The sequence below is a fragment of the Sturnira hondurensis genome, unplaced genomic scaffold, assembly GCF_014824575.4.
Source record: "Sturnira hondurensis isolate 20B ecotype Veracruz unplaced genomic scaffold, ASM1482457v3 Scaffold0004322, whole genome shotgun sequence".
Lineage (NCBI taxonomy): Eukaryota > Metazoa > Chordata > Mammalia > Chiroptera > Phyllostomidae > Sturnira > Sturnira hondurensis.
The window spans coordinates 4,432,678-4,457,356 of record NW_028076953.1 but is presented as its reverse complement, the minus strand read 5'-3'; the positions used below and the strand labels follow the sequence as shown (position 1 = coordinate 4,457,356).

The 24,679-nt window shown below is 49.0% G+C and overlaps 1 protein-coding gene across 3 annotated transcripts in view; it reads left to right on the top strand.

The window, feature by feature from the left end:
- ABCA4 (ATP binding cassette subfamily A member 4) overlaps window positions 1-24,679 on the top strand; it is a 134,182-nt gene that overhangs the window by 98,985 nt on the left and 10,518 nt on the right. For 2 of the 3 annotated variants that reach the window (XM_037045525.1, XM_037045523.1), the window contains exons 31-44: window positions 934-1,028; window positions 4,354-4,386; window positions 6,159-6,264; window positions 6,386-6,460; window positions 6,724-6,893; window positions 8,477-8,654; window positions 12,725-12,840; window positions 13,836-13,983; window positions 18,596-18,719; window positions 19,091-19,220; window positions 20,451-20,574; window positions 21,017-21,079; window positions 22,088-22,194; window positions 24,373-24,514. In XM_037045525.1, coding sequence (XP_036901420.1) covers window positions 934-1,028; window positions 4,354-4,386; window positions 6,159-6,264; window positions 6,386-6,460; window positions 6,724-6,893; window positions 8,477-8,654; window positions 12,725-12,840; window positions 13,836-13,983; window positions 18,596-18,719; window positions 19,091-19,220; window positions 20,451-20,574; window positions 21,017-21,079; window positions 22,088-22,194; window positions 24,373-24,514 — 1,611 coding nt within the window. The remainder of the gene's footprint in view (window positions 1-933; window positions 1,029-4,353; window positions 4,387-6,158; window positions 6,265-6,385; window positions 6,461-6,723; window positions 6,894-8,476; window positions 8,655-12,724; window positions 12,841-13,835; window positions 13,984-18,595; window positions 18,720-19,090; window positions 19,221-20,450; window positions 20,575-21,016; window positions 21,080-22,087; window positions 22,195-24,372; window positions 24,515-24,679) is intronic. The other variant, XM_037045524.1, reaches the window with a different exon arrangement.

Genomic DNA, 24,679 nt, shown 5'->3' with positions numbered 1-24,679 from the left:
ACAGATTTGTTATTTCAACTATATGCCAGGTACTGTTCTGGGTACTGGGGACACAGCAGCTAACAAGTCAGCGAAAATTCCAGTTCCCATAGAATTTGTATCACGTAGGGGTGTAACAGACAAAAACAAGTAAAAAGATCCATTGGAAAGAAAATTTCAGGTGGAGATGAAGATGTGAGGACTACACAACACTATGTCATGATCCAGAATGACTGGAACTAGAACGTACCTCTCTGAGGAACGAAACTTGGGCTGAGGCTTGAATGGTGATAAGCCAGCTCTGTGAGGTGTCCAGGCCGCATCGCAGGCACAGGGAACTGGCAAGTGCGTGGCTACTTTAGGGTCGGGAGGGCGGCATGTGAGAAACAGGCAGAATAGGTGGGGAGGATGAGGAGGAAGAGGAGAGTGGCAGCAGGTGGGCTCAGAAGGCAAGGCGGGCGAGCTCACCTGGGCTGCGCCAGCCTTGGTAATGGATTTGGATCAGATCCCAGGGTTTATTTGGAGTGCAGTAAGCCAGGTGACTAGGGTATTTGATTTCCATTTTTAAAGTTCTGGCTTCTGGGTGGAGAATGGATTGCAGAGGGCCAAAGGTGGAACTAGGGAGACCCGTCTGGAAGCTTCTGTAGTGGCCCAGGTGAAATGCTGGCAGGCGCTTGGGCTGGGGTGGTAGTAGTGGAAACGGAGAGACACAGATGTGTCAGAGATTTATTCGGAAGCCAGAGCTGTCCTATCCTATCAATGAATTGCAGAAAAGAGAGGGGTCAAGGATGACTCCCGTGTCATTTACGTGGCAACTAGGGGGACGCCAGTGCTTTGCTCCTTCACTTCCCAGCAGCTCAGTTCGTAAATAACTGTCGGTGAAGAACAAGCAGTTTCACGAACTGTAAAGTCTCCAATTCCACAGCAATGAACACTAATGTCTCATTGCCTCAGAGAGTGCAGAGCAGCACCGAAATCCTACAAGACCTTACAGACCGGAACATCTCCGACTTCCTGGTGAAAACGTATCCTGCGCTAATACGGAGCAGGTAAGAGGGGCCGTCATGCGTCTCATCCTGGGTCCCTGTAGAAACTCGTGACAAAGGATGGAAGATAACTTACTCTCATGATTTATCAACAATCAGGGCAGTGGAATTTTTTTCCTTTTTCCTAATTTGAGGTCCTCATCCAACAGAAAAAGCAATTGGGACACACGCAAGTAAATTGCAACTTAAGTTTAATTTTGTTTTTGTTTTATTTTTCTAAATATATTTTATTGATTATACCATTACAGTTGTTCTATTCCCTGCTTTATTCCCCTCCACCCTGCACACCCCCTCCCCCACCACTCCCCCCCTTTAGTTTATGACCACGTGTCTCAAGTTCTTTACATTCTGTATTTCCCCTACTATTCTTGCCCTCCCCCCTATCTATTTTCTACCTACCGTCTATGCTATTTTCTGTGCCTTCTCCCCCCTATCCTCCTCCCACTCCCCTGTTGCTAACCCTCCATGTGTTCTTCATTTCTATGGTTCCACTCCTGATCTAGCTGTCCTCTTGGTTTGCTTTTGTTTTAGGTGTGGTTGCTAATAACTGTGAGTTTGCTGTCCTTTCACTGTTCATATTTTTCATCTTCTTTTTCTTATATAAGTCCCTTTAGCATTTCATATAATAAGGGCTTGGTGATGATGAACTCCTTGAACTTGACCTTATCTGAGAAGCACTTTATCTGTCCTTCCATTCTAAATGAAAGTTTTGCTGGATAAAGCAATCTTGGCTGTAGGTCTTTGGATTTCATGACTTGGAATACTTCTTTCCAGCCCCTTCTTGCCTGTAAGGTCTCTTTTGAGAAATCCGCTGACAGTCTGATGGGTACTCCTTTGTAGGTGACTGTCCCCTTATCCCTTGCTGCTTCTAGGATTCTCTCCTTCATTTTAGTCTTGGCTAATGTAATTATGATGTGCCTTGGTGTGTTCCTTCTTGGGTCCAACTTCTTTGGGACTCTCTGAGCTTCCTGGATTTCCTGGAAGTCTATTTCCTTTGCCAGACTGGGGAAGTTCTCCTTTATTATTTGTTCAAATAAGTTTTCCACTCGTGGCTGTTTCTTTCCCCCTTCTGGTACCCCTATAATCCGGATGTTGGAACGTTTAAAGATGTCCTGGAGGTTCCTAAGCCTCTCCTCATTTTTTTGAATTCTCATTTCTTCATTCCTTTCTGGTGGGATGTTTTGTTCTTCCTTCTGGTCCATTCCATTGATTTGAGTCCCAGTTTCCTTTCCATCACTATTGGTTTCCTGTGCATCTCCCTTCATTTCAATTAGTTTAGCCTTCATATGTTCCTCTAATTTGTGGCTAAAATCAACCAGTTCTGTGAGCATCCTGATCACCAGTGTCTTGAATTGTGCATCTGAGAGGTTCCCTATTTCCTGGTAGCTTAGAGTTATCGGCTCTGGGGCTTTGAGTTCTTCTTGAGCCATATTTTGGACTGCTCGTGCCTGTTAAGACATATGAGGAGCAGAGCCCTAGGTGTTCACCAAGGCTGGGCCACTCAGTTGCTGGGTTGTGAAGCTGTATGTGGGGGCGGGGCTAAAGGAAAGCAATGGCGGGCCCCCTCTGCTGCCTCCCGCTGCCACTGCCGCCGCTCCATTCGTCCCACTGCGCACGCGAATGTGGGACCGAAGTCAGCCCGCCACTGGGTTCCCTGCTGGGGGCTGCGAGTCCGTCTTACTACTCACTCCCCTGCTGATTTATCTGCGTGCAAATGTGTGACCGCGGCCAGCCTTCTGCCCTGCGCCCTCACCAGGTCCACTCACCGGGTCCACCCACTCGGGGCTGCCTGGGTGCCTGGGTCGGGGGATCTTTCCTGCCGGACCCTGCTCCACTGCTGGCTCTGCCCCTCTTACCAGTCTGGTTGAATGGTTCGTTGTTATTGGATTTCTGTATAGTTCAATTTTCTGTCCTTTGGCTGTGTCTTTGTTTACTAAACCTTTGTTGTATTCAAACTTGGTTGTGGGAGAAGGCACAGTGTTTCCACCAACGCCTCCATCTTGGTGGAAGTCCCTGTTTTGTTTAGATTAAGCAGTCTTGAAGATTAACCTGTACACTACTAAGAGTAAAATTTAAAAGTAAAGAATTTATCTAATAATGCAGCCTCATATTTTAACAAGTTAAGAAAGAGAGACAAAGTTTGGGGGAGGGATGAATGAGAATAAAGGGGGAAATGTAGAGGAAAAAGAAACGAGATGGAAAAGTAAGAAGTGAAATACAGAAAGGAAAAAAATTAGACCAGGAGAGGACAGAGGCAGTGGCAGTGTCCGAGGGAGCCCGCAGGCTGGCTGCCGGGTTAACTGCACCTGAAAATGGTCGCCTGTGGCACTGCCCTTTAATGTGCAGGGAACTCTTGGGTGAGTGTCTGTTTCTCCCAGCTCTGCAGCCGTTCTCACAGTGCCAGCTGGGGAGGCACTGGCTCCAGCAGCCCGTGTGAGAGCAAGCAGCTGAACAAGAGCATGCTGCCGAGAGAGCATCCAGGGGAACCCTGATCCAGGCCCCATATGCTCTGGGGCTTTAAAATAAAACAAATGTCTAATTTTAGTAGTGCTTTCAGTTGCCTCCCCTACCAGAGCCATGGGCAAAAAAATAAATGGGCTCAATTAACTAGAACACGATGCAGGTGGTGAAAGCAACAGCTGAGGGCAGGGAGCAAAACAGAAAACACCAACTAAGTCCAAAAATAAAAGCAGAGTGCATGGAATTTATGCAATAATGGAATAAACAACAACCATCCCAGACTTTGTTCTCAGCAGCAAGGTTGCAATATGGAATTTTGGATTTTGTGCTTGATGACAGGGATAGTTCATGGGCCTGACCTGTGAGGTCTACGGTTGGCATCTGGTCGTCTTCTGTCTTGTCATTCTACCCTTGACTGGCTGGAAGTCAGTCTCTGACTTTGGGCTTGAAGTCAGAACTTGCCCCAGGTGTGCAGGTGGTTGCTAGGGCCTTATTTGTGCAGGTGGGAGAGGGGAGGACTGCAGACTTCACTCCATGCTGGTGAGATAGTTGCCACATTAACTGGTTCCAGAAGGTCTGACAGATGACCTGAGGACAGGGCCACCCAGAAGGCCCAGCGTGTGGGATGTGACTTGAAGAGCCAGCAGTGGAAACCAGAAGTGCTTTTTCTGCATGCATTCGGCTGGGATCCTAGGCTAGACTCCTAGGCTGGGCTCCTAGGCTGGGAGGCTTCCGTGTAGCTTGACTATCAGGAAATGCAAGAATGCCCCTGAAGACTGAGACACCCCCAGGGAGTGTCTGGGGAGGAAATTGAACTCCCCTGTCATGCTTGTGGTATATTCATTGTATGATTTTGTTTCACTTTTAGCTTAAAGAACAAATTCTGGGTCAATGAACAGAGGTAAGAAACTATTTTTATAAGAAATTCAAATCTCAAGTTGATTTAAAATACTCCCGTATAAACAGAGCCACACCTTGAAGCCATGTAGATGGAATGTTCTGTATGTGCTCAGGAAGTCACAGACATGTTCTGAAGGATGTGTGGCTGGAGACACCCTGGGCCCAGAAGATGCCCAGTGCTGTAGGTCTCCTCAAAGGACATAGATGGGAAGTGACATTCCAGGAAGAGTTGGTCCAGAGCGTTCTCACTCAAAGGAGGTTCCACAAGCTCCAAGGGAATAGCAGTTCACACTACTAGTGAGAGGACAGGGAACTAAGCCCTAGCACGTCTTGGCCTCTCCTTTTAAGCCTTAGAGAGTCTGGCCCAGCCCCACGCTCACCTCATGCCTAAGGCAGCTTGGAGACTCAGATGATTCCAGAGGTTTGGAGAATCCTCCAGGGATGTTCCAGGAATGAGCGGCTTCCCAGGCTCCCTCAGAAATGGGCCTCTAGAATGAATGCAGAGCTGAGGTTGACTTGATTCCAGACCACAAAAGTGAAATCCAGCTCTTAGAGTTGCTCCCTAGAGGGAGGTATGGATCCTCAGCTGAAGCAGAGAGTTGGGGGCAGGGGGAGTGCAGTTTGAGTCCCTGAGAAATAAAGTTCAGCAAATTAATTTTGTCGATCCCACCATTGAAAGGTTTTAAGCCAGAGCGACACGCCCAGACCTGTGTTTGGGCAGGACCGCTGGAGCCTCCCAGAACAGTGTGGAAGATGGTCAGGGGCAGGAAAGCCCCAAGGCTAGGGTCTCAGCTAAGGAGCTGTAGCTCAAACGGAGGCAAGAGACAGTGAGGGGCTGCCCCAGGGAGGGTGGGGCTTAGAGGCACAGGCGGAGCAGGGCGGGGGCCCCCCACTCGTTAGGTTAAGGGGAGCCCAGGGCTGGCAAAGCACAGAAGTGGCACAGGGGAGGAATCATGGCTGGGATGGGGGCAGAGTCAGGGAGGACTTCAGAGAGAGGGTGACATACATCGAGGAGTCTGATGCTCTTCGATGCTCAAGAAAGGGAAAGGCACCCTGGGAAGCTGGCAGACCCCGGGGAGGCAACCCCGCTCAAGGGTAGCCCTGGAAGTGACTGGGCATGGCCAGCACAGGCCAGTGCAGGGAAGGCAGGAGGAGGAGTTGCAGAGGTAAGCGGGGACCGAGCTCAGAAAGGATCAGAACTCATCTGAAGGCAAAGAGAGGAAGCGTTAAAAGTTGGTTAAAATATGAACAGCAAAATGGCAGTAAATATGTATCTATCACCAATCGAATCTAAAAAGCAAAATAAACAAGCAGAACAGAAACAGAATCATAGATACAGAGAATGTTTTTATGGTTGCCAGATGGGAGGGGCGTGGGGGGATGGGTAAAAAAGGTGAGGAAGTAAGAAGTACATGTCGGTTGTTACGGAACAGTCATGGGGGGTGTACAGTAGAGCACAGGGAATAGAGTAGTCAAAGAACATGTGTACAGGACCCACGGCGTAGACAATGGTGTGGGGGTTGCCTGAGGACGTGGGGAGGGGCTGGCTGGAGGGGGACTAAGGGGGAAAATTGGGGGAAACTTTAACCAATAAAATATAATTTAAGAAAAAGAGAAAGAAAAACAAAGTTGGTTTGTAAAGGGGAGCGCTGTTGCTCACTTTCCCCAAAAGTACACATTTCCCTTCGGAAACTGAGAGAGCCACTGGCAAGCACGAAGCACCACAGACGTGGGCCATGGCACTGATCTGAGGCCTTCTTGTCCCCTTGTCAGATACGGCGGAATTTCCATCGGAGGAAAGCTCCCCGTCCTCCCCATCGCTGGGGAAGCGCTTGTGGAATTTTTGAGTGACCTTGGCCAGATAATGAATGTGAGCGGGGTATGTAAACAGCCTAGAGATTTGAGTAGGCCTTTCAATGCCAGTTGAAACAGAAATTATCATGAGTGCTAAGAGCGAAACTGAAAACTCTCTTGCTTGTTCATTAATATGGTTCTTCTAGGGCCCCATCACCAGAGAGGCTTCTAAAGAAATGTCTGCTTTCCTTAAACATCTAGAAACCGAAGACAACCTTAAGGTACTGGCCCTGCGTTAATCTGCCCTAGAGCTGAAAATCATGTGAGCTGGTTATTTTTATTTTCCCAGATTAATTAAATTCCACCACATCTCCTGTTGAAATCTAGCATGGAACGTCTTCCAGCTGCCAAACCCTTCCTCCTCCTCCTCCTCCTCCTCACATTCCTTTTCCTGCAGCTCATTTTTTCTTGACACAGCCATTGTTAGCACAGGGCCTGTGGTGCCAGCCGGCACAGCCTCGCGGAGCCCTTCTCTGCCCTCCAGGTGTGGTTTAACAACAAAGGCTGGCATGCCATGGTGGGCTTCCTCAACGTGGCCCACAACGCCGTCTTGCGAGGCAGCCTGCCCCGGGACAGGAACCTGGAGGAGTACGGCATCACCGTCATAAGCCAGCCCCTGAACCTGACCAAGGAGCAGCTCTCCGAGATTACGGTGTAAGCCACCAGGGCCCCCAGCCTCACGACTCCCCGTCCACCTCTGCCCTCTTTTGAGACCCGGGAGGATTCCCACTAGCGTGAGCTGCTGCGGACCAGACGGCGAGGTGGTCTAACCAGGCGGACACGAACCCTGGCCGCTCTGTGTACCGCAAAGCTTGGCCGGTCTTCCTCCTCGTATTCATTAGGGAAGTGAGCGTGTGTTTGGTTCCGCTCCCTTCTGGCTCTGGACGAGAAGCTGCTCCTGGAGCTTACACAAACATTCTCCAGGCCAGTGTGTAAAATGACGGCTGGGAACCAGGAAGGTTCAGGAAATCTTTCGTCTCCCCAGCAGCGATTATCTGATTCCAGTGTTTCCATCTGATGGTCAGGCTTTGGAGATGGCAACAGAACCTTGCCTTCCTCAAGCTTCAGGAATAAAAACATCCACCGTGTGCAGTCTGTAGTATGTTTTTAGCCTTAGTTAGGGCGAACTTCGTCTGATAAGCTGTAGGGTCTTCGTTTTCCTGTCCCCAAATCCCGAGTGCCCTGAACACAGGCCCTCCACAGGCCAAGTGTCACTGGCTAACAGGCCTCTGACACGCTCCTCCTGACAGCCTCGGGGCCTCCGCTGGGGGACAGTAGTCTGGGCCGCGTCTGTTCTCACGCATCCCTTCGGAGTCTCTTGCATCTGAAATATGAAATAGAGGTCTTCTGTGATTATAAAATGGTGCATGTTCATTAAATAAAGTTTATAGAATATAGAGTTTGAAGAACTTATTATCTATCATCCTACACAGTTGAGAGTATTTCCTCAAAACATTTTTGTGCGTTTCCCATTCAGTCATTTGTTCTACTCTTCCTACACATGTGGGTCATGCTATTTCCAATTTTATAAGGACACTGACAAGCACATGTGGTGTCTTTGTGGGAATTAAAGGTGCTTCTTTCTTTAGGTGGGCACTGTCCCAGGCAGGGGGTCATGGCTTGGATATGAAGGTCAGGCTGCGTTTCAGCCCACACTTGGCCTCTTAGCCAGATACCTCCTTCTTGACCCAAAAAAGGGCAAAGAGAGACAAGTCCTGTACACTCGGCCCATCCTCTTTTCCCTTAAACTTATTGTTATAAACATTTTCTTGTGCTATGATGTGTTTCTTGTTCTAAGAAGATAATTTACTTCTTTTAACAAAAGAAATAAATTTCACAGACCATATGACTATCTACCTAGAAAACTGAAGATAATCTATAGGCAAATTATTAGAACTGATAAAAGCATTGAAATATATGACATTAATATAAAATCCATCTCTATAGCCATCGATAAATATTTTGAATATGTAATGAAGAGAAAGGTTATCTAGACTTTCATATTAAAATGGAACAATATTTAACATTAACATGGAACAGAAAATCCAGGAATATCCACTTAACCTTGACCCACTTTAAGGCGATTGAATGAAATGACAAACATCAGTCAAGGGAAGGGGGTTCTGGAGGCTGAGACCCAGCACTGGGTGAGCCTCCCCAGAGCCTGACTCTGTTTTCTCCTGCATTTTCTCCCTCTTCTTCACCTCTCTCTCCCTGTGTCTACTGCCCGGCTGCAGGCTGACCTCTTCTGTGGATGCTGTGGTTGCTATCTGCGTTATTTTCGCCATGTCCTTTGTCCCAGCCAGCTTTGTCCTTTACTTGATCCAAGAGAGAGTGAACAAAGCCAAGCACCTCCAGTTTGTCAGTGGAGTGAGCCCTACCACTTACTGGCTGACCAACTTCCTCTGGGACATTGTAAGTGTCAGGTCATGATGCCTCTCTCACCTCCACTGGCCTAGGGAGTGGGCCCTTGTGTCTACTATGATTGAGGGACGAGCAGGGCGGGGCTCTCGTACTGCCAGGATTGTCAGCTGGTGCTGTGCCAAGGGCCTTGAGTGTCTGCTGTCTGTTGACATCTTAGAAAAGCATAGAACCAGAAGCCTCAAACTAGGGGAATGGAAGGCTCAGCTCAACAACTGCTGGGTGTGGGCTTCGCATGTGCTGCCCCAAGGGGCTTTCTGAGCCATCCACTAATTACCACACTGCAGGAATGAGGCTGGCCTTCCTGAGGATAACCTGGAGCTGAAGGAGTAATATCAAGCAGACCTTCACCCCACATCCTCTTCTTAAATCCTGCTCCTCCCCCAAATGGATAAGGATGGAACTTCCCCTGAGGCAGAGTCACCAGATAAATATAGGACACCCAGCAGAATTTGAATTTCAGATAAACAATGAGTTTTTAGTGTTTCACCTCCAAATATTGCATGGGACAAAAATATTTTTTGTTTATCTGAAATTCAAATTTAACGGCATCCTGTATTTTCATTTCCTAAATTTGGCAACCCTACCCAGTGGCATTGTTTTTCCCCAAAGTAGCCAGACCTTTGCTGTATCAGTTAAGCCACCAAGTTAGAGAAACTGAACAATTTAGTAAATCAACAGCAGACTACCACCCTTCCACAGTCAGCATTGGAGGAGGCGGGGGGCTGCTTCACCACAGGCCGAGCTGGCGGCAAAGCCTAGTTATAATGCAGTGGAGGTCACCGTGACGGCCGGCCTACTGTGGGTGTCTTGGGCAGTGAGAGCCTCTGTTTTCTCTGTCCCATCTAAGACCCACTCACCTGAGTCCCACTTCATATGATGATAAGATTCATTCTCGCCCTGGCTGGTGTAGCTCAGTGGATTGAGCGCGGGCCTGCGAACCACACGATCACGGTTCGATTCCCAGTCAGGGCACATGCCTGGGTTGCAGGCCAGTTCCTGGCAGGGGACACACCAGAGGCAACCAACCATACATTGATATTTCTCTCCCTCTCTCCTTCCCTTCCCCTCTAAAGATAAATAAATAAATAATATTTTTTTTAAAAAGATTCATTCTGATGGAGACCAACACAAACAACCCGCTACGCTACAACTTTTAATAACGATGGCAAATGCCAGAATTCCTAGAGACATAATTTATTTTATTTTACTTGACCTGTTAAGCAGCCATCACTTAACAATACAAAACCGGAAATTATCAGTAGCACCTAAATTCTTTCCTCTCTTTTCTGTCTGTTCATGAAAAACACTCGTGGCCACATGGGAGGAGGTCAGACTCCACAAGCCTCACCCCGGACAAAAACATTACTTCGAGAAGCCCGCTCTGAGACATTACTTCTCTCCCACTTCGAGCTCATGCTCTGAGCGTGGAGAGAGCTAGGCTCACCTGCACTGAAAAGCCATTAACATGCTAGTTTTTTCACTCTACTTTGTTTAAGAGACGACAAATAGAATTTATACATGGGGCTGACCCGTGCATGTGCCTGGCTACAAACAGAGATGGGTGAGCCTAAGGAGACAAATGTGGAGAGAAGGACAGAGCTGTGTCTCTGGGGGAGGTGACACTAGCAAAGCAGACCCCCCCAAGGGAGGGTCAGAAAATGGCAATGTGGCCTTAGTGGCCTTCCTGGTGCTCTATGTGTAGCCTGGAACTCAGACCCTGGGGTCTACATTGTTGGGCTCGGCGCCCTCATTAGCCGGTGGCAAAAAGGCAGCACGTGCCTCAGGGTTGGTACTAAATGAATGAACACTAACCGTTTCTATCTATCATTCACTCAGCACGTATGTGTTATCTTACATTCCTTTTATTTATATCATGCTTTTTCTGTGAAATTTCGAAACAACAGCAAACTTACCGAAATGTTCTAGGGACAGTTCAAATCTGTTTTTCAGTGTCATTTGAGAGTAACTTCCCAATAAGATGCCCCTCACACAGATGCACGCGTGGGTGCACACATACGCAGACACACCCTCATACGCACACACACACCAGCACCTCTGGTGTGACCAGCGCTCGTGCTTTGCCGCCATCTAATCCCCAGACCCCACTCAGGTTTCGTCAGTTGCCTGAATAATGCCTTTCGCAGAAAAGCATCCATGAGTGTCTCAGTTGCCGGCCTTGAATGCAGTCGTCCTGTCCCTCCGGGCTCCACTGGCCTGGAGCATAGCATCAGCTTTTCTCTGACACACGTGACCTCGACATTTTTGACAATCACAGGCCAGTTATTTGGCAGAATGTCTTCAGTCTGGATCTGCCCGGCGTGTCCTCATGAGTAGGTTCAGGTCACGGCCACAGCGTCACCTAGCGGTGCTGGGTTCTTCTCACCGCGTCCCATCAGGTAGCTGCTGCTCTCAGTTTGTCTGTTTCTGGTGGAGGCACTTTGGTTGCTTGACCGAGAGGTTGTTTGCTGAGCTTCTCCATGGTAAAGCTACTTTTTGGGTTTTTATAATTAGCAAGAATTTGGGGAAGAGTTACTTTAAAGCAGTGCAAAATCCTGTTTGTTATCAAACTTTCCATTGATTCGTTTATTTTATTTATAACTATGTCATCTTTCCTGTGTTAGTCCATGGATTATAATCAGGTACCATTATTATTTATCCCGATGCTCGTTACCCCCAGTTTGGCCAGGGGAGCCCACTCGAGCTGACTTCTGCCCCCTCTTGACTTCTGTCCCCATTGCCTTGAGCACCTCCATGCTCTGGCACACGAGATGTCCCAGGTTCACCCCACTTCCCCCCAGCCCCACCTGGAATCCACTGTGTCCCCAAGGAAACCTGGTTCCTTTCCATGGGAAATGGCCCTCAAAACCAAGAGCTGGCTGCTGGATATGCGCTATGCTACTGGGGTCTCATGGTCCCAGGCCTTCTCAGTGGGGAGAATTAGGGGAGATATGAATATACATACATAGACCAAGACCCATTTACATCTATATTTATCTGTCCACACACCGAACACGGTGAGCTCCCTAAAACCTCTAGTTCCAGTCCAACACCATAGGCTCATTATGGCTTTCCAGGTTTCCACATTTGTAACTCCCTTCTCCAAGAATGGGACACCAGCTTCTATCACCCTGAATTCATTTAGCTACCTGAGCAATACACCCACATATAGAAAGTCCCCATCTCTGCCCCCCTCCCTTCCGCCGTGTGGGCACCCTCCCCTCCCTGCTCCAGCTGACCGCGCATGGAGGTCCTCTTCACTCTGCTCTGGCTCTGGTCCCCTCCACCAGATCAACACCCTCCACACCCCACTGGGGCTCCAGCACCCCACTAGCCCACCCTCTGTGAGATATCCTCTCACCCTTCTCCAGGTCTCATCCCATTTGGGACTGCTGTGACTCCACCCCTGACCCCACCATGACTGCTCATCGTTCCCTGTCCATCCTAATGTCTTTAGAACTGAATTGTATAGGAAGTAAAGAGAAGGGGGAAAGTGATGAAATAGGTGTTATCTATTTGAGCTTCATGAGGCCAAGGACCAGATCTCAGTTTTCTGAGTTCTGGAGACTTACTTAGTAGAGTCTGCAGGACTTCATGACCAATTAACTACAAAGAGAATGAGAGAAGAGGTAGAATTGTATAATTCATTCCTTTAAAAGATACAGACCGAAGGTTCCCTGCACAGGGAGGTGGGGTAAGAAGACTCAAAACTCAACGTATGTTTACCAACCAAGAACTATTTAGACAAATAGAATCAGCAGCCCAGACCATATGTGCTGGAGGAGCTGACCCAGTCCTTTTTTTTTTAAGAGAGTTTTTTTTAAAGATTTATTTATTTTTGAGAGGGAGAAAGAGAGAGAGAGGGAGAAACATCAATATGTGGTTGCCTCTCATGTGGCCCCCACTGGGGACCTAGCCCACAACACAGGCATGTGCCCTGACTGGGAATCAAACCTGTGACCCTTCAGTTCACAATCCACGCTCAATCAACTGAGCTATGCCAGCTAGGACTGACCCAGTCCTTTTTGACAGACAGGAAACAGGTCTCCTCTTCTCTCTTTAAGATGAATTATGCTGTGAGCGCGGCCCTGGTGGTGGGCATCTTCATCGGGTTTCAGAAGAAAGCCTACACTTCTCCAAACAATCTTCCTGCTCTTGTCGCATTGCTCATGCTGTACGGGTAAGTGGTTTGGGCCTTTAGCTAAGGCCATCAAAAGGGAAGCCAGAGGGCGGGGGGCATGCGCTCCTGACAGAAAACCAGGGTTTCTGGTGGCAAGGTTAGCTTCCAGCCCCCAACAGCTCTCCAGCCTGGCCAGAAATGTGGCTGGCTTCTGTTCCTGAGTCCATACATGGACGTGCCCTCAGGCTTGGTGCACTCAGGGACAACGGAGATGTCCTGTGTGGCCTGAATCTTCTTCTGTTCAAACCATGGCCCAACCAACACCTGGGAATCCGTCACTCCTGTCTCTCACCCAGCTATGATTCTGATTCACTGTGGCCAGCCCATCCATCTCTGTGTCTCCATCTATACTGGCCAAGAGTTATTTGCACACAGCAGAAGACTCCAGCTGAAGAGCTGTTCCTGAGTCAGGGCTGGAGATGTCACAGAGATTAAATTCAGTGGAACTATAGAGCAATGCATGCAGCTTCATGTCCAGGCCTACACATCCTACCTGTGTACTGTGGAAAAGTCTAGGTGTCAGTTTTCTTATCTGGCCCTTCCTGGGTGGGCCAGTACTCTTACCAAAGCAGTGAAATTTATCTCTAGTGAAAAGAGAATTCGGGGACCAGTGTGACTGTGGTGCATCAGCTCCAGGGAACTGTGAATGAGCCTGTTGGGACCTCAGCTTCGCTGAGCCAGACTAGAGTGGAAAGCATTGCAGCATAGACCGTGCCCCTATGTACCATACAAGCCTTTACAATTTGCATTCATTCAGTTGCTATCGCATTTGCTCCTCACAAAAGCCCCGTAAGATGGTCAAGGAAGGCACACTTATCTCGATTCAGAGATGAGGAACAATGACCAAGGGGTGGAGTATCTCTTTGGTCTTCCTGGGACTCTCAGCAGTTTAAACATTTCAGCTCGTGTGTGAGGGGAGTGCATTGTATCTAGGGGACAGCAGCTGGAATAGAAATTGGTGCCCCAATGTCACTGAGTTGTGCCATTTCACACAGATGGGCAGTCATTCCCATGATGTACCCAGCATCCTTCCTGTTTGATGTCCCCAGCACTGCCTATGTGGCCTTGTCTTGTGCTAATCTGTTCATCGGCATCAACAGCAGCGCCATCACCTTCATCTTGGAATTATTTGAGAATAACCAGGTGAGCATGATGCTTTTGGCATCCTCGTCTGATTACCAGGACACTGGAGAGCAGGTCCTGGCAAAGCAGAGCTGCGGACCAGCACTGTCTCGACACGCTCAGTGCATAAATGAACCTTCCTCCCTCCCTCCCTCCCTCCCTTTTCTTTCTTTGAACTCCTTGTTCATTCTCGTACTCAAGTGTCATGGTTTTCTGATCTCATTCTCAAGCTATAAATGACTCTTCATGATTTAAATATTTTGGATTTTCTTACTCCTTCAAGGTTTTCTTGAGGACTACAGGTGTTAGGTTTCCTACACATACCAGAGCATTCATGTAGTTTCAAAATTTAAAAGGAGCAAAAAGACATACAACAAGGTCTTCCTGCTCCTGTTTCACAGTGTCCTAGCTCCCTTCTCCAGAGGCAACTTCTTATTTGAGTTTCTCATGTGTTCCGGAGACAAAAGCAACTGCATATATATTCTTCCTCCACCTTCTTTTTCTTGAATTTATTTATTTATTTTTAGAGAGAGGGAAAGGAAGGGAGAAAGAAACAGAGAGAAACATTGATGTGAGAGAGAGACATTGATCAGTTGCCTCTTGTACGTGCTCCAACAGGGAACCAAACCCCCAGCCCAAGATTGTGCCCTGATGGGATTCGAACCCAGGACCTTTTGCTTTACAGGATGACGCCCAAACAATGGAGCTACACCAGTCAGGACTCTCTGTCCACTTTCTTATGTAAATTGTAACAGAGTAATATATACTATTTTACATAGCAATTAATCCCAAGGATAGGGTTAGGAATTTATAGCACTGAATGGGCTCTTGTATGACCTACAGAGTCCAGTTGTCCCACCCACAGCCCCCAGGCTTCTCTCTGCCCAGGGACAGCTGGCGGGGCTGGGTCATAAAAACAGCGGCAGTGGCTGCGGGGCTGTCTGCGCTCCACACTCCGCTCCCAGCTGCTGTGCCCTAGCCCTGGCCATGGCTGTCCTGGGAACTTCCCGAGGACTGCTGGTCTCACCCGTGCGCCTGAATCCCCAGTGGCCTGTGTAGTCTTTCCTTCCCTCAGGAGGCCTCTGCAGTCCCAAGGGTGGGCCCCAGCCGGCGCCTCTGCTGTCCTGTGGCCCTGGTCCCCAGTTCTGCTCCTGGATCCTGCTGGGGGGACCCAAGGCAAGTCCACACTAACCACCCAGTCTCATGGCTGCCTGACAGCAATGCTTTCCAAACCTTGTCAGGACTTCTGTGGCCCTTCTGTGCCACAACACATATCCTGTGTCACAGTCAGACCCCGGGGGGAGAGGGAGGAGAACTCTGGCCACCCCACAGTGGCCAGAGCTTCCTGGCAGACTGACAGGCCCCCTCTCCAGAGCTGTGTTTGTCACAGGCTGACAGCCCACTCAGTCTGGAGAGAGTGTGTTACTTCAGAATAATTAAATAATGGGGACTTCCGCCAAGATGGAGGCATAGGTGGAAACACTGTGCCTTCTCCCACAACCAAGTTTGAATACAACAAAGGTTTGGAGAAACAAAGACACAGCCAAAGGACAGAAAATTGAATTACATGGAAGTCTGACTACATCTAACCGTTCAACGGGGACGGTAAGAGGGGCAGAGCCAGCAGCGAGCAGGGTCGGGCAGGACAGGTCCCCCAACCCAGGTGCGCAGGCAGCCCAGAACCAGTTGGGGTGCGGGCAGACTGACCGCAGTCACACATTCGCGCACAGTGAGACGGACCACGCAGGCCCCAGGGGCCGAGGGCTGAAGGCAGTGGCACACTCGCGTGCAGTGGGACAAAACTCATGGGCCCAGTGATGGCAGCAGCTGCAGCACGGCACCGGTGAGGGCCACGGCAGCAAGCGGCAGACGGGACGCCATAGTCCCTCTTTGACCCCGCCCCCACATACAGCGTCACAACCCAGCAACTGAGTTGCCCTGTTGTAGTGAACACCTTAGGGCTCCGATCCTGCTACGGAACAGGCATGAACAGCCCAAAAGATTGCACAAGAAGAACTCAAAGTCCCAGAGCCGATAATTCTCAGTGACCGAGAAATTGCCAGCCTCTCAGAAGCACAATTCAAGACACTGTTTATCAGGATGCTAACAGAACTGGTTAATTATAGTCACAAATTAGAGGAACATATGAAGGCTAAACTAATTGAAATGAAGGGAGATGCAAAGGAAACCAATAGTGATGGAAAGGAAACTGGGACTCAAATCAATGGAATGGACCAGAAGGAAGAACAAAACATCCCACCAGAAAGGAATGAAGAAATGAGAATTCAAAAAAATGAGGAGAGGCTTAGGAACCTCCAAGACATCTTTAAACGTTCCAACATCCGGATTATAGGGGTACCAGAAGGGGGAAAGAAACAGCCATGAGTGGAACACTTATTTGAACAAATAATAAAGGAGAACTTCCCCGTCTGGCAAAGGAAATAGACTTCCAGGAAATCCAGGAAGCTCAGAGTCCCAAAGAAGTTGGACCCAAGAAGGAACACACCAAGGCACATCATAATTACATTAGCCAAGACTAAAATGAAGGAGAGAATCCTAGAAGCAGCAAGAGATAAGGGGNACGCTCTTCCGATCTGATAACCGTACGCACCATACACATATGGAGGGTTAGCAACAGGGGAGTGGGAGGAGGAGAGGGGGGAGAAGGCACAGAAAATAGCATAGACAGTAGGTAGAAAATAGATAGGGGGGAGGGCAAGAATAGTGGGGGAAATATAGAATCTAAAGAACTTGAGACACATGATTATAAACTAAGGGGGGAGAATGGTGGGGGAGGGAGTGTGAGGGGGGAGGGGAATGAAGGGGGGAATAGAACAACTGTAATGGTATAATCAATAAAATATATTAAAAAATTAAAAAAGAATAATTTAATAATAAACGTAACTCAAAACATTCTCCTTCCTGCCAGCTGCTCTCGCTTAGCCAATGTGTATCCAGCGCACCCTCCTCCCCTGCTTAAAAGCTGGTAGCTTTCACAGAGGTTGTCAGACAGCTGCTACGGAAATACCCAGTACCCCAGAAGGGGCTCCCCAGGTCCCAGTAGCTACGGTCCCTTCTCAGTCAAGAGGTGTCAACTAAGTGAACACCACGTGATGAATGTGCCAATAGAAGCAACATGACCCACTCACACTGCCCCGGCAGAACTCCCCTTCCAGTCAGGAGATGACCTGCAAACCGAGTTAGGAACTGGTGTCACCTCAGGACACCACATTCCATGTGACAGAACATCAGTGGAGCAAGACGGGTGAATGCCACAGGTCAGAGTGGGCCTGAAGGAACTGGGCTGCAAGGCTCTGAAGAACCTTTTTTTTAAAGATTTTACTTATTTTTTATTTTTTTATTTTTAGACAGAGGGGAAGGGAGGGATAAAGGGAAGGAAAGAAATATCAATGTGTTGTTGCCTCTCATGTGCTCCCTACTGGGGACCTTGACCTGCAACCCAGGCATGTGCCCTGACTGGGAATTGAACCAGTGACCCTTTGGCTCACAGGCCGACGACACTCAGTCCACTGAGCCACACCAACCCGGGTTGGCTCTGGAGAATCTTGGTGAAAGAAATTCAATTTAAGCCTGGTCTAGGATAAGCAGAACTTATCCCATTGTTTGTTTCCCCATTTAACAAACAATGAAATATCTACTATGAACTAATCATTGTACAAGGAATTTAGGGAGGATGCCAAATGATTAGGACCCAGTCCCTGTCCCACAGGGCTGACTGACTGGGGGAGAAAGTAGGCAGGTAAAAAAAATTCACCTGGCAATGTAGGAAGTATTCTAAGAGAGGAGTAGGTGTTTTACCATGGGAATCTGGAGAGGCTTATGCAGCAAGGGGTCATGGGAGCCAGCGCTGTGAGAGAGTTCTTTCCTGCTAATAGCAACGGTTAACAGAAGCTGCAAGTGCAAGTGCCGGAGGCAAAGAGCAGAGTGCCTTTTAGGGAACAGTGGGGAGCAAGGGAGGCTGAGCCATGGGGATGGGCCAGATTGTGGGCACCAGTGGCTTCTTCAGCCTCATCTCCACCGTGTCCCCTCTGCCTTCCTGGGGGAGGCTCTGCCTGATACTTCAAGGCTAAGGCAGCAAGCACAGTCTGGGCACCCGAAAATGAGCCCCCCCCAACTTAACACACACAGCACACAGAATCTCTGCCTTCTTGCACACAGCTCAGGGCTGTCCTGTGGGACAGCGCTGAGCTGAGCAGAGATGCTGGACAGCAGCAGAGCTGGGATGTGCTCCAGGGACCCTCTTCCCTTGGTCAAAGCTGGGTGACAGTGACAGCTCACAGCTGTACCAAAGCAGAGAGCCTGGGTCACATTCCCAGCCGCTGCTGCATCTCCTGGAAACAAGTGATTTGGAGGGCTTGTGGGTAATTTCAGAATCTGCAGCGCGCTCCTAAGGCACTGCCTGTGAGGCTCCCCAAGAGGCACCTCCTATGAGTATTTCAGAGCTTTCCTACTTTGTGACAAATCTCTCCTGTGGACAGTCTGGCTGCTAGGCCCCTCTGTCTACAGTCTTTCCCCCGGTCCTTTCCCGGGAGAGCATCCAGGCCACACCCTGCCCAGGAAGGTGCAGTGGACTGGGCCCCACTCCTGACCACCCTGCTTCTCTGTGTTGCAGACGCTGCTCAGATTCAATGCCATGCTGAGGAAGCTGCTCATTATCTTCCCCCACTTCTGCCTGGGCCGAGGCCTCATCGACCTGGCGCTGAGCCAGGCTGTGACAGATGTCTATGCCCGGTTTGGTGGGTGGCAGTTGAGGCCAGTCGAGCATGGCCCTGGATGCTCTGAGGCTGGGAGGGCTGACGCAGGAGTTCCTAGGCCGGAGCTGCAGCCTGGGCTGGGGGCACGTGGTTGGTGTGGGTTGCTCTGCTGACTACAAGAGCTCAGGGTGCCCCTGTTTCCTTGGCTGAGGAGCCACAAGGGGGGTTGAGGGAAGGCTCTGCTCTTCCCTACTCTGACCTGAGGAGCCAAGATGAGACTTTGTTCAGCTTTTGCTTAAATCCTTGCGTAAGGTCTGATCTAGCTGAGCCAAGTGTTGAAACTAGGTCTTCGGGGCAGCTGGGCAGCAAAGTGGACTTAATCCCTATCACTTTCCGGTGGCCTCTGTCTCCAGGTGAGGAGAACTCTTCAAATCCATTCCAGTGGGACCTTATTGGGAAGAACCTGGTTGCCATGGCAGCAGAAGGGGTGGTGTACTTCCTCCTGACACTCCTCGTCCAGCAGCACTTCTTCCTCACCCGATGGTAGGTCTGTGACGCTGCCCTGAGGCTGTCAAGCCCGGGATGGGGCTTTACATCCATACGGTTGTCTTTTCCCTCGTGAGCCCCACATCGCGATGGTTTTTATGGCCTCAAAAGCTGGCTTGCTCAGAATAACACAAGAAGAAAAGACACAGAATCAGCACAAAAGAATCTGTGAAGAATCTGCACTTTAAAGTATTTAAAATGCAAAGTATTTAGTTTAGTATTTAAAGTAAATGCTATTAGTTTCCATCTCTAATATTAAATCCTTCCTTTAATTAACAGATACCCATTTTAAATTGGATGAGTATTGCAAATAATAATGGTTGAGAAGTATTCAAAGTGTGGCTGTGTGAATTCACATAAAATAGACGAAGGAGGACCCATTGCTAATCAAAGATGTGAGAGTAGAGTCGGGGAGGAAGGGATCAATATGGGAGTGATATGAGATGAGTGCAGCCAGGAGCAATGTGTGGGATTGGGGGATGATAGGGCCCCTCTCCAGGGGTGGGAGGGCGGCTGCCAACCCAGCTGTTCTTGCCCCCAGACCCTGCCTCATTCTAAGGTGTGTACTCAGGTTTCTGGAAGAGGCAGCCCCTCTGCAATCCAAGCTGACACTGACGTTTATGGGGCCCCTCATTGTTTGTTTGCAAAATTTTTTAAGGATTTTATTTATATATTTAGACAGAAGAGAAGGGAAGGAAGGGAGAAGCAGAGGGAGAAAACCATCAATGTGTGGTTGCTTTTCACACACCCCCTACTGGGTACTTGGCCCACAACCCAGGCATGTGCCCTGACTGGGAACTGAACCAGTGACCCTTTAGCTTAACAGGCTGTCACTCAATCCACTTAGCCACACCAGCCAGGCCTGAGCAGTGTCTTGTTTCTTATCCTTTCAACATCTCAGTCTGAGTCTGGTCACATGTAAATAAAGATTTGGAGAACTTGTTTTTAGGTTTTGATCCCGAGGGAGTTGAGTTATTAGAACTGAATCTGCCATCCTACTCAGAGGGTTGTGGGAATTGAATGAAGTAGGGACTAGACTCTGGGCTTGAGCACTTGCTTTTTCTGCCGAATGCCTCTCCCCTTGGGAGTCCTTTGGGGAATTCAAGTCCCAGGGGTTAGGGAGCCAGGCGGGAGCAGCAAGCAGGGAGGGCATGGGAAGAAGCTGGGAAGAGGCCAGTGCTGAGGACGTTGTGCACCAGCCCAGTCTGTCCCCTTGCCCTCTTCCAGGATGGCCGAGCCCACTAGGGAGCTGCCCATCGTGGATGAAGATGATGATGTGGCTGAAGAAAGACAAAGAATTGCTAGTGGGGGAAATAAAACTGCTATCCTAAGTCTAAATGAACTAACCAAGGTAAGAAAGCAGGTGTAGGTGTGTTCGTTCGGCAGTGCCAGTGGGACCCAGAGACGGCGCAGTGTTGTAAGTTGCCTTGTGCAGAATAAGTGCTATGCCTGCGTGAGCAATTGTTCTAATTTTATACACGCCTGTCATGTTTGTGTTGAACTTGTCTTCCAAAACACAGGATTCCAGTGCACTTCCCTAGTATGCATCTCGGGTACTGACACAGGGCCTCAGCCAGAGCCGCTATGACAGAGCCTCACTGACCTTTCTCTGGTCACTTTCTGCACAGGACTAGTTTCAAGGTTTCTGGGGCTCACGGCACCTCTCTGAACGCCCTTGTTAATCTGTAACCTCTCCGCGATGGTAGTTTTCGCTTACGCCATCCTCTGCTCTCTCGTGCCTTCCCTGCTCTACCCCTCTCTTAGTCCTCAGCCCAGTGTCTCTGACCTTGCAGGTGTATTCAGGCACCTCCAGCCCAGCGGTGGACAGGCTGTGTGTGGGAGTCCGTCCTGGAGAGGTGCGTACGCCGCTGGGCCCGCAGGGAAAGGCTGCAGAACGTCAGCTCCTGCATGCACCTCTTCTCCCTCTGAAGCCAAGCTACCAAATAGATATAAAACACGTCACCATAGGTCATTTCAACTTTTCTAGTCGCCACAGGAAAAAGGTAGAAACAGGTGAAATTAATCATAATTACTTATTTTATCCAATATATCTGAAATATTATCACTTCAACATGTAATTCATATCAAGCTTTGTTTACCAGGTATTTTACATTCTTTTCTTCTAAGTCTTCAAAACCCAGTGCATTTGGCGCTTACAGCACATACCAGTTCAGCCGAGGCGCATGTTAGTGCTCAGCAGCCACTGCAGGCGAGGAAAGTCCCCTTTCCCACTGCCCTCCCCGGTTTTCAGGCTCTAAATTGTTCTGACAAAAGACAGATGAACAAGAGAGAAACGAAGAGAACTTTGTTATCACATGCTTCACGTACACTCAAGGAAACAAATGATGCGAACGGTTGGTTACAATGTGGGTTACACAGCATCTTAGCAAAGGAACATTAGACTGTAAGAAAGTGACAAGGCAGAAGAAAGAACTTTGAGTTACCAAGGCAGCAAATATCTGGGGAACTAATGGTAAATAATAGCCAGTTAGAGATATTTGTTGTGTAGGTTCCTCCGATGCCATCTCCACGCTGATAGGGGTCCAAAGTTGTCTTCAGTGATTAACTGACCTCTGCCTTTCCTGGCAGAGAGGGGAGGGAAAACACCTTGTAAATTTGTGTCCTGCTTTCAGGCAAAGAGGGGAGGGCAGGGAGCTTTTCTTGTATCTGCATCTTCTCAATTCCCTTCAGCTCAAAGTCATCCTTATGCCAAAGTGGCGTATTTGGGGTCGCCTATCCCGCTGCCCGGCACCACACGGAGCCAGTGGCCACCTAGTGGAAGCACACACACTGCGCTCTAAGGCCTGATACTCCAGACCCTCTTGTGCTCCGGGGCCAGGCCAATTCTGTGTGTTCCCCCTCAGTGCTTCGGGCTCCTGGGAGTGAATGGGGCTGGCAAAACAACCACTTTCCGGATGCTCACCGGGGACACCACAGTGACCTCAGGCGATGCAACTGTAGCAGGCAAGAGGTAAGTGTCCTGCTCGTCCCGTCTCAGGGTGTCTCTCACAGGGCTGGGCTGTGCCCCCATCCCAGCACAGGAAGGGTGAGCGTCAGGCCCCGTGTCTGAGGGTGACTGAGAGCATGAAGATCTGTGCAGAGGGGCGGACCTCCCAGGGCTCATAGTCCACAAAGTCTAAGATATAGACTTTCTGGAAAAGTGAATGGAACTGTGATTGTTAAGAGAGTCCTCTGTTTGCAGGGATTCTCAGAAAGTCTGGGGTGTGCTGAGTCAGTGGTTCTCACTCTTTTAGTATCATGGACTCCTCAAAACATTTGATGAGCACTCGTACCTTCTTTCTATAAAAAACACACATTGTCCCTCATTGCCTCCCTCCACATATTTTTGCAAAGAGTTTTGGGGAATTTACTGAGCCATGAAGCATATTTATGGCCCTGCAGGACCCCTGGGCCCCTGGTTGAGAACCCCTGTTATGAAGCATCCTATCTCTAAGCTTCTAGAGGGGGTTAGGTTCCCGGGCCTGTGGGGGCCTGCATTGCCTCTATCTGTGCTGCTGCTTGCTGCCACGCCACGGAACCTTTATGGAAGAAAACCAGGCATATGCCCTTGGATTCTGGAGGGTGCCTTCTCCTTTTTTTATTAAGGTATGAATAAACAGATTGGTCTTCTACAGGCACAGGGTAGAGAACAGGAGCTCACACTTGCTTGCCTCTTTCCAGTGGCTCCTTGAGCAGCAGAGTTCATGCACATTAGACATGCCCAGAGGAAACCTACACCCTGGTTTATACTCAAAGTTAGGCACTGCTTCTGTCTGCCCAGCATTTGCCTGACTGCTGGGCAGGGGGAGTCCTGAGCATCCCTCACTGGCTCAGACAGGATGAGTCTGGCTCCTGTGCCTTCCCCGGTCATCCCTGTTGGGTCCAGAGCAAAGGGACTGGCAAGGGTGGAACAAGACCATGGCTGGGCCTATCTCATCTGCAGATGCAGCTCAGCTTACAATCAAGCAAATGACTTCACAGTGGCAACAAAAGGAGTCTTAGGAGGCAGAGTGCAGAGGACAGGGGGATGTGATGGGATTTGTAATGGAATATCAAGTGGTAGTCCAAGCGAGACACCGTCTGAGGGGAAAGTAAAACCAAGATGGAAGCTAGAAATAAACTATAGGTTTAAGACACAGGATTGGGGTTCTTTGGTTCAGAAGCTCTTGTGAATTTCACAAAGAATACTCCCTCCTTCCCTGGGTGGTTTTTTTTTTTAATTTTATTTCTTTATCTTTAGAGATGAAGTGAAGGAGAGAAGGAGAGAAATATCAATGTATGGTTGCCTCTTGTGAGTCCCCTGCCGGGAACTGGCCTGCAACCCAGGCATGTGCCCTGACTGGGAATCGAACCACGATCATGTGGTTCGCAGGCCTGGGCTGAATCCACTGAGCTACACCAGCCAGGGCTTCCCTGGGTGATTTTAATTGGCCCAGCCATAAGTGCAGTCATTTCTGTTATAGTGAGGGACTGTCATGGTGGATGGCCTCTCTCTGTCCTATCCCATTGCATCCACCCTTTTCTCGTAGACCCTGAGTTATAAGGGAAAGGGGGAGGAGATTAGGCCAGTCTGTGGACAGTTTATTTTTTCATCAAGGCAATGTATTTCTAGTGGGAGTGGATGTACTAGTCAAACGGACTTGAGAGAACTCATTTCACGTCATCTCTTCTCCTTGCCTACCTCTTGCTCTGGCAGGGGGTGGTCTGTTTGGTTCCTTTTTCATAGACTATTTCTCTGCCAATAAATACAGAGGGAGAAAGTTTACCATCATTGAGAAGCATTTTTCTTCTGTAGCTACTTCCCAAATGTCTAAAAGGGATCAAAAACTCACTGTTCAATTTCTTAAACCTGATCTTCCCTTTGTTTTTAAACTAATATGTGAGGTGATCCAATCCAAAACCAAAGCTAATTTGGGTAACGGGTAGTCAGTTTTCCTAACCAGGGAAACTGTAGGGAATCTGACTGAAGTCCATCAGTTTCTGGTCAGAAGCCCTGCTGTGATGGCTCAGTGTTGTGCACATTTCTGAAGCAAAGCCAGGAAGAGAAGAGGCAGCTTCCATGTCCTGTTGGCTGAAGCTCCTCCAGCCCCAGCTCTCTGGTCACCCCCCTCTATGAAGGCAACTTACTAATTGCTCTTTTTTGTTGCAGTATTTTAACCAATATTTCTGAAGTCCATCAAAACATGGGCTACTGTCCTCAGTTTGATGCAATCGACGAGCTGCTCACAGGGCGAGAACATCTTTACCTCTATGCCCGGCTTCGAGGTGTACCAGCAGAGGAAGTCGAGAGGGTAAGAAATGGTTTGTTGTGGCAACTTAGGAATTTGGTAAACCACAGGCTGTTCCACAACAGTGCAGTTATTTAGAGATGGGAAGGCTGTAGAATGCTATTGACTCCATCATTCATTCATTCAATAAATGCTTACTGGGTGCCTACTGCGTGCTGAGGACTGCTC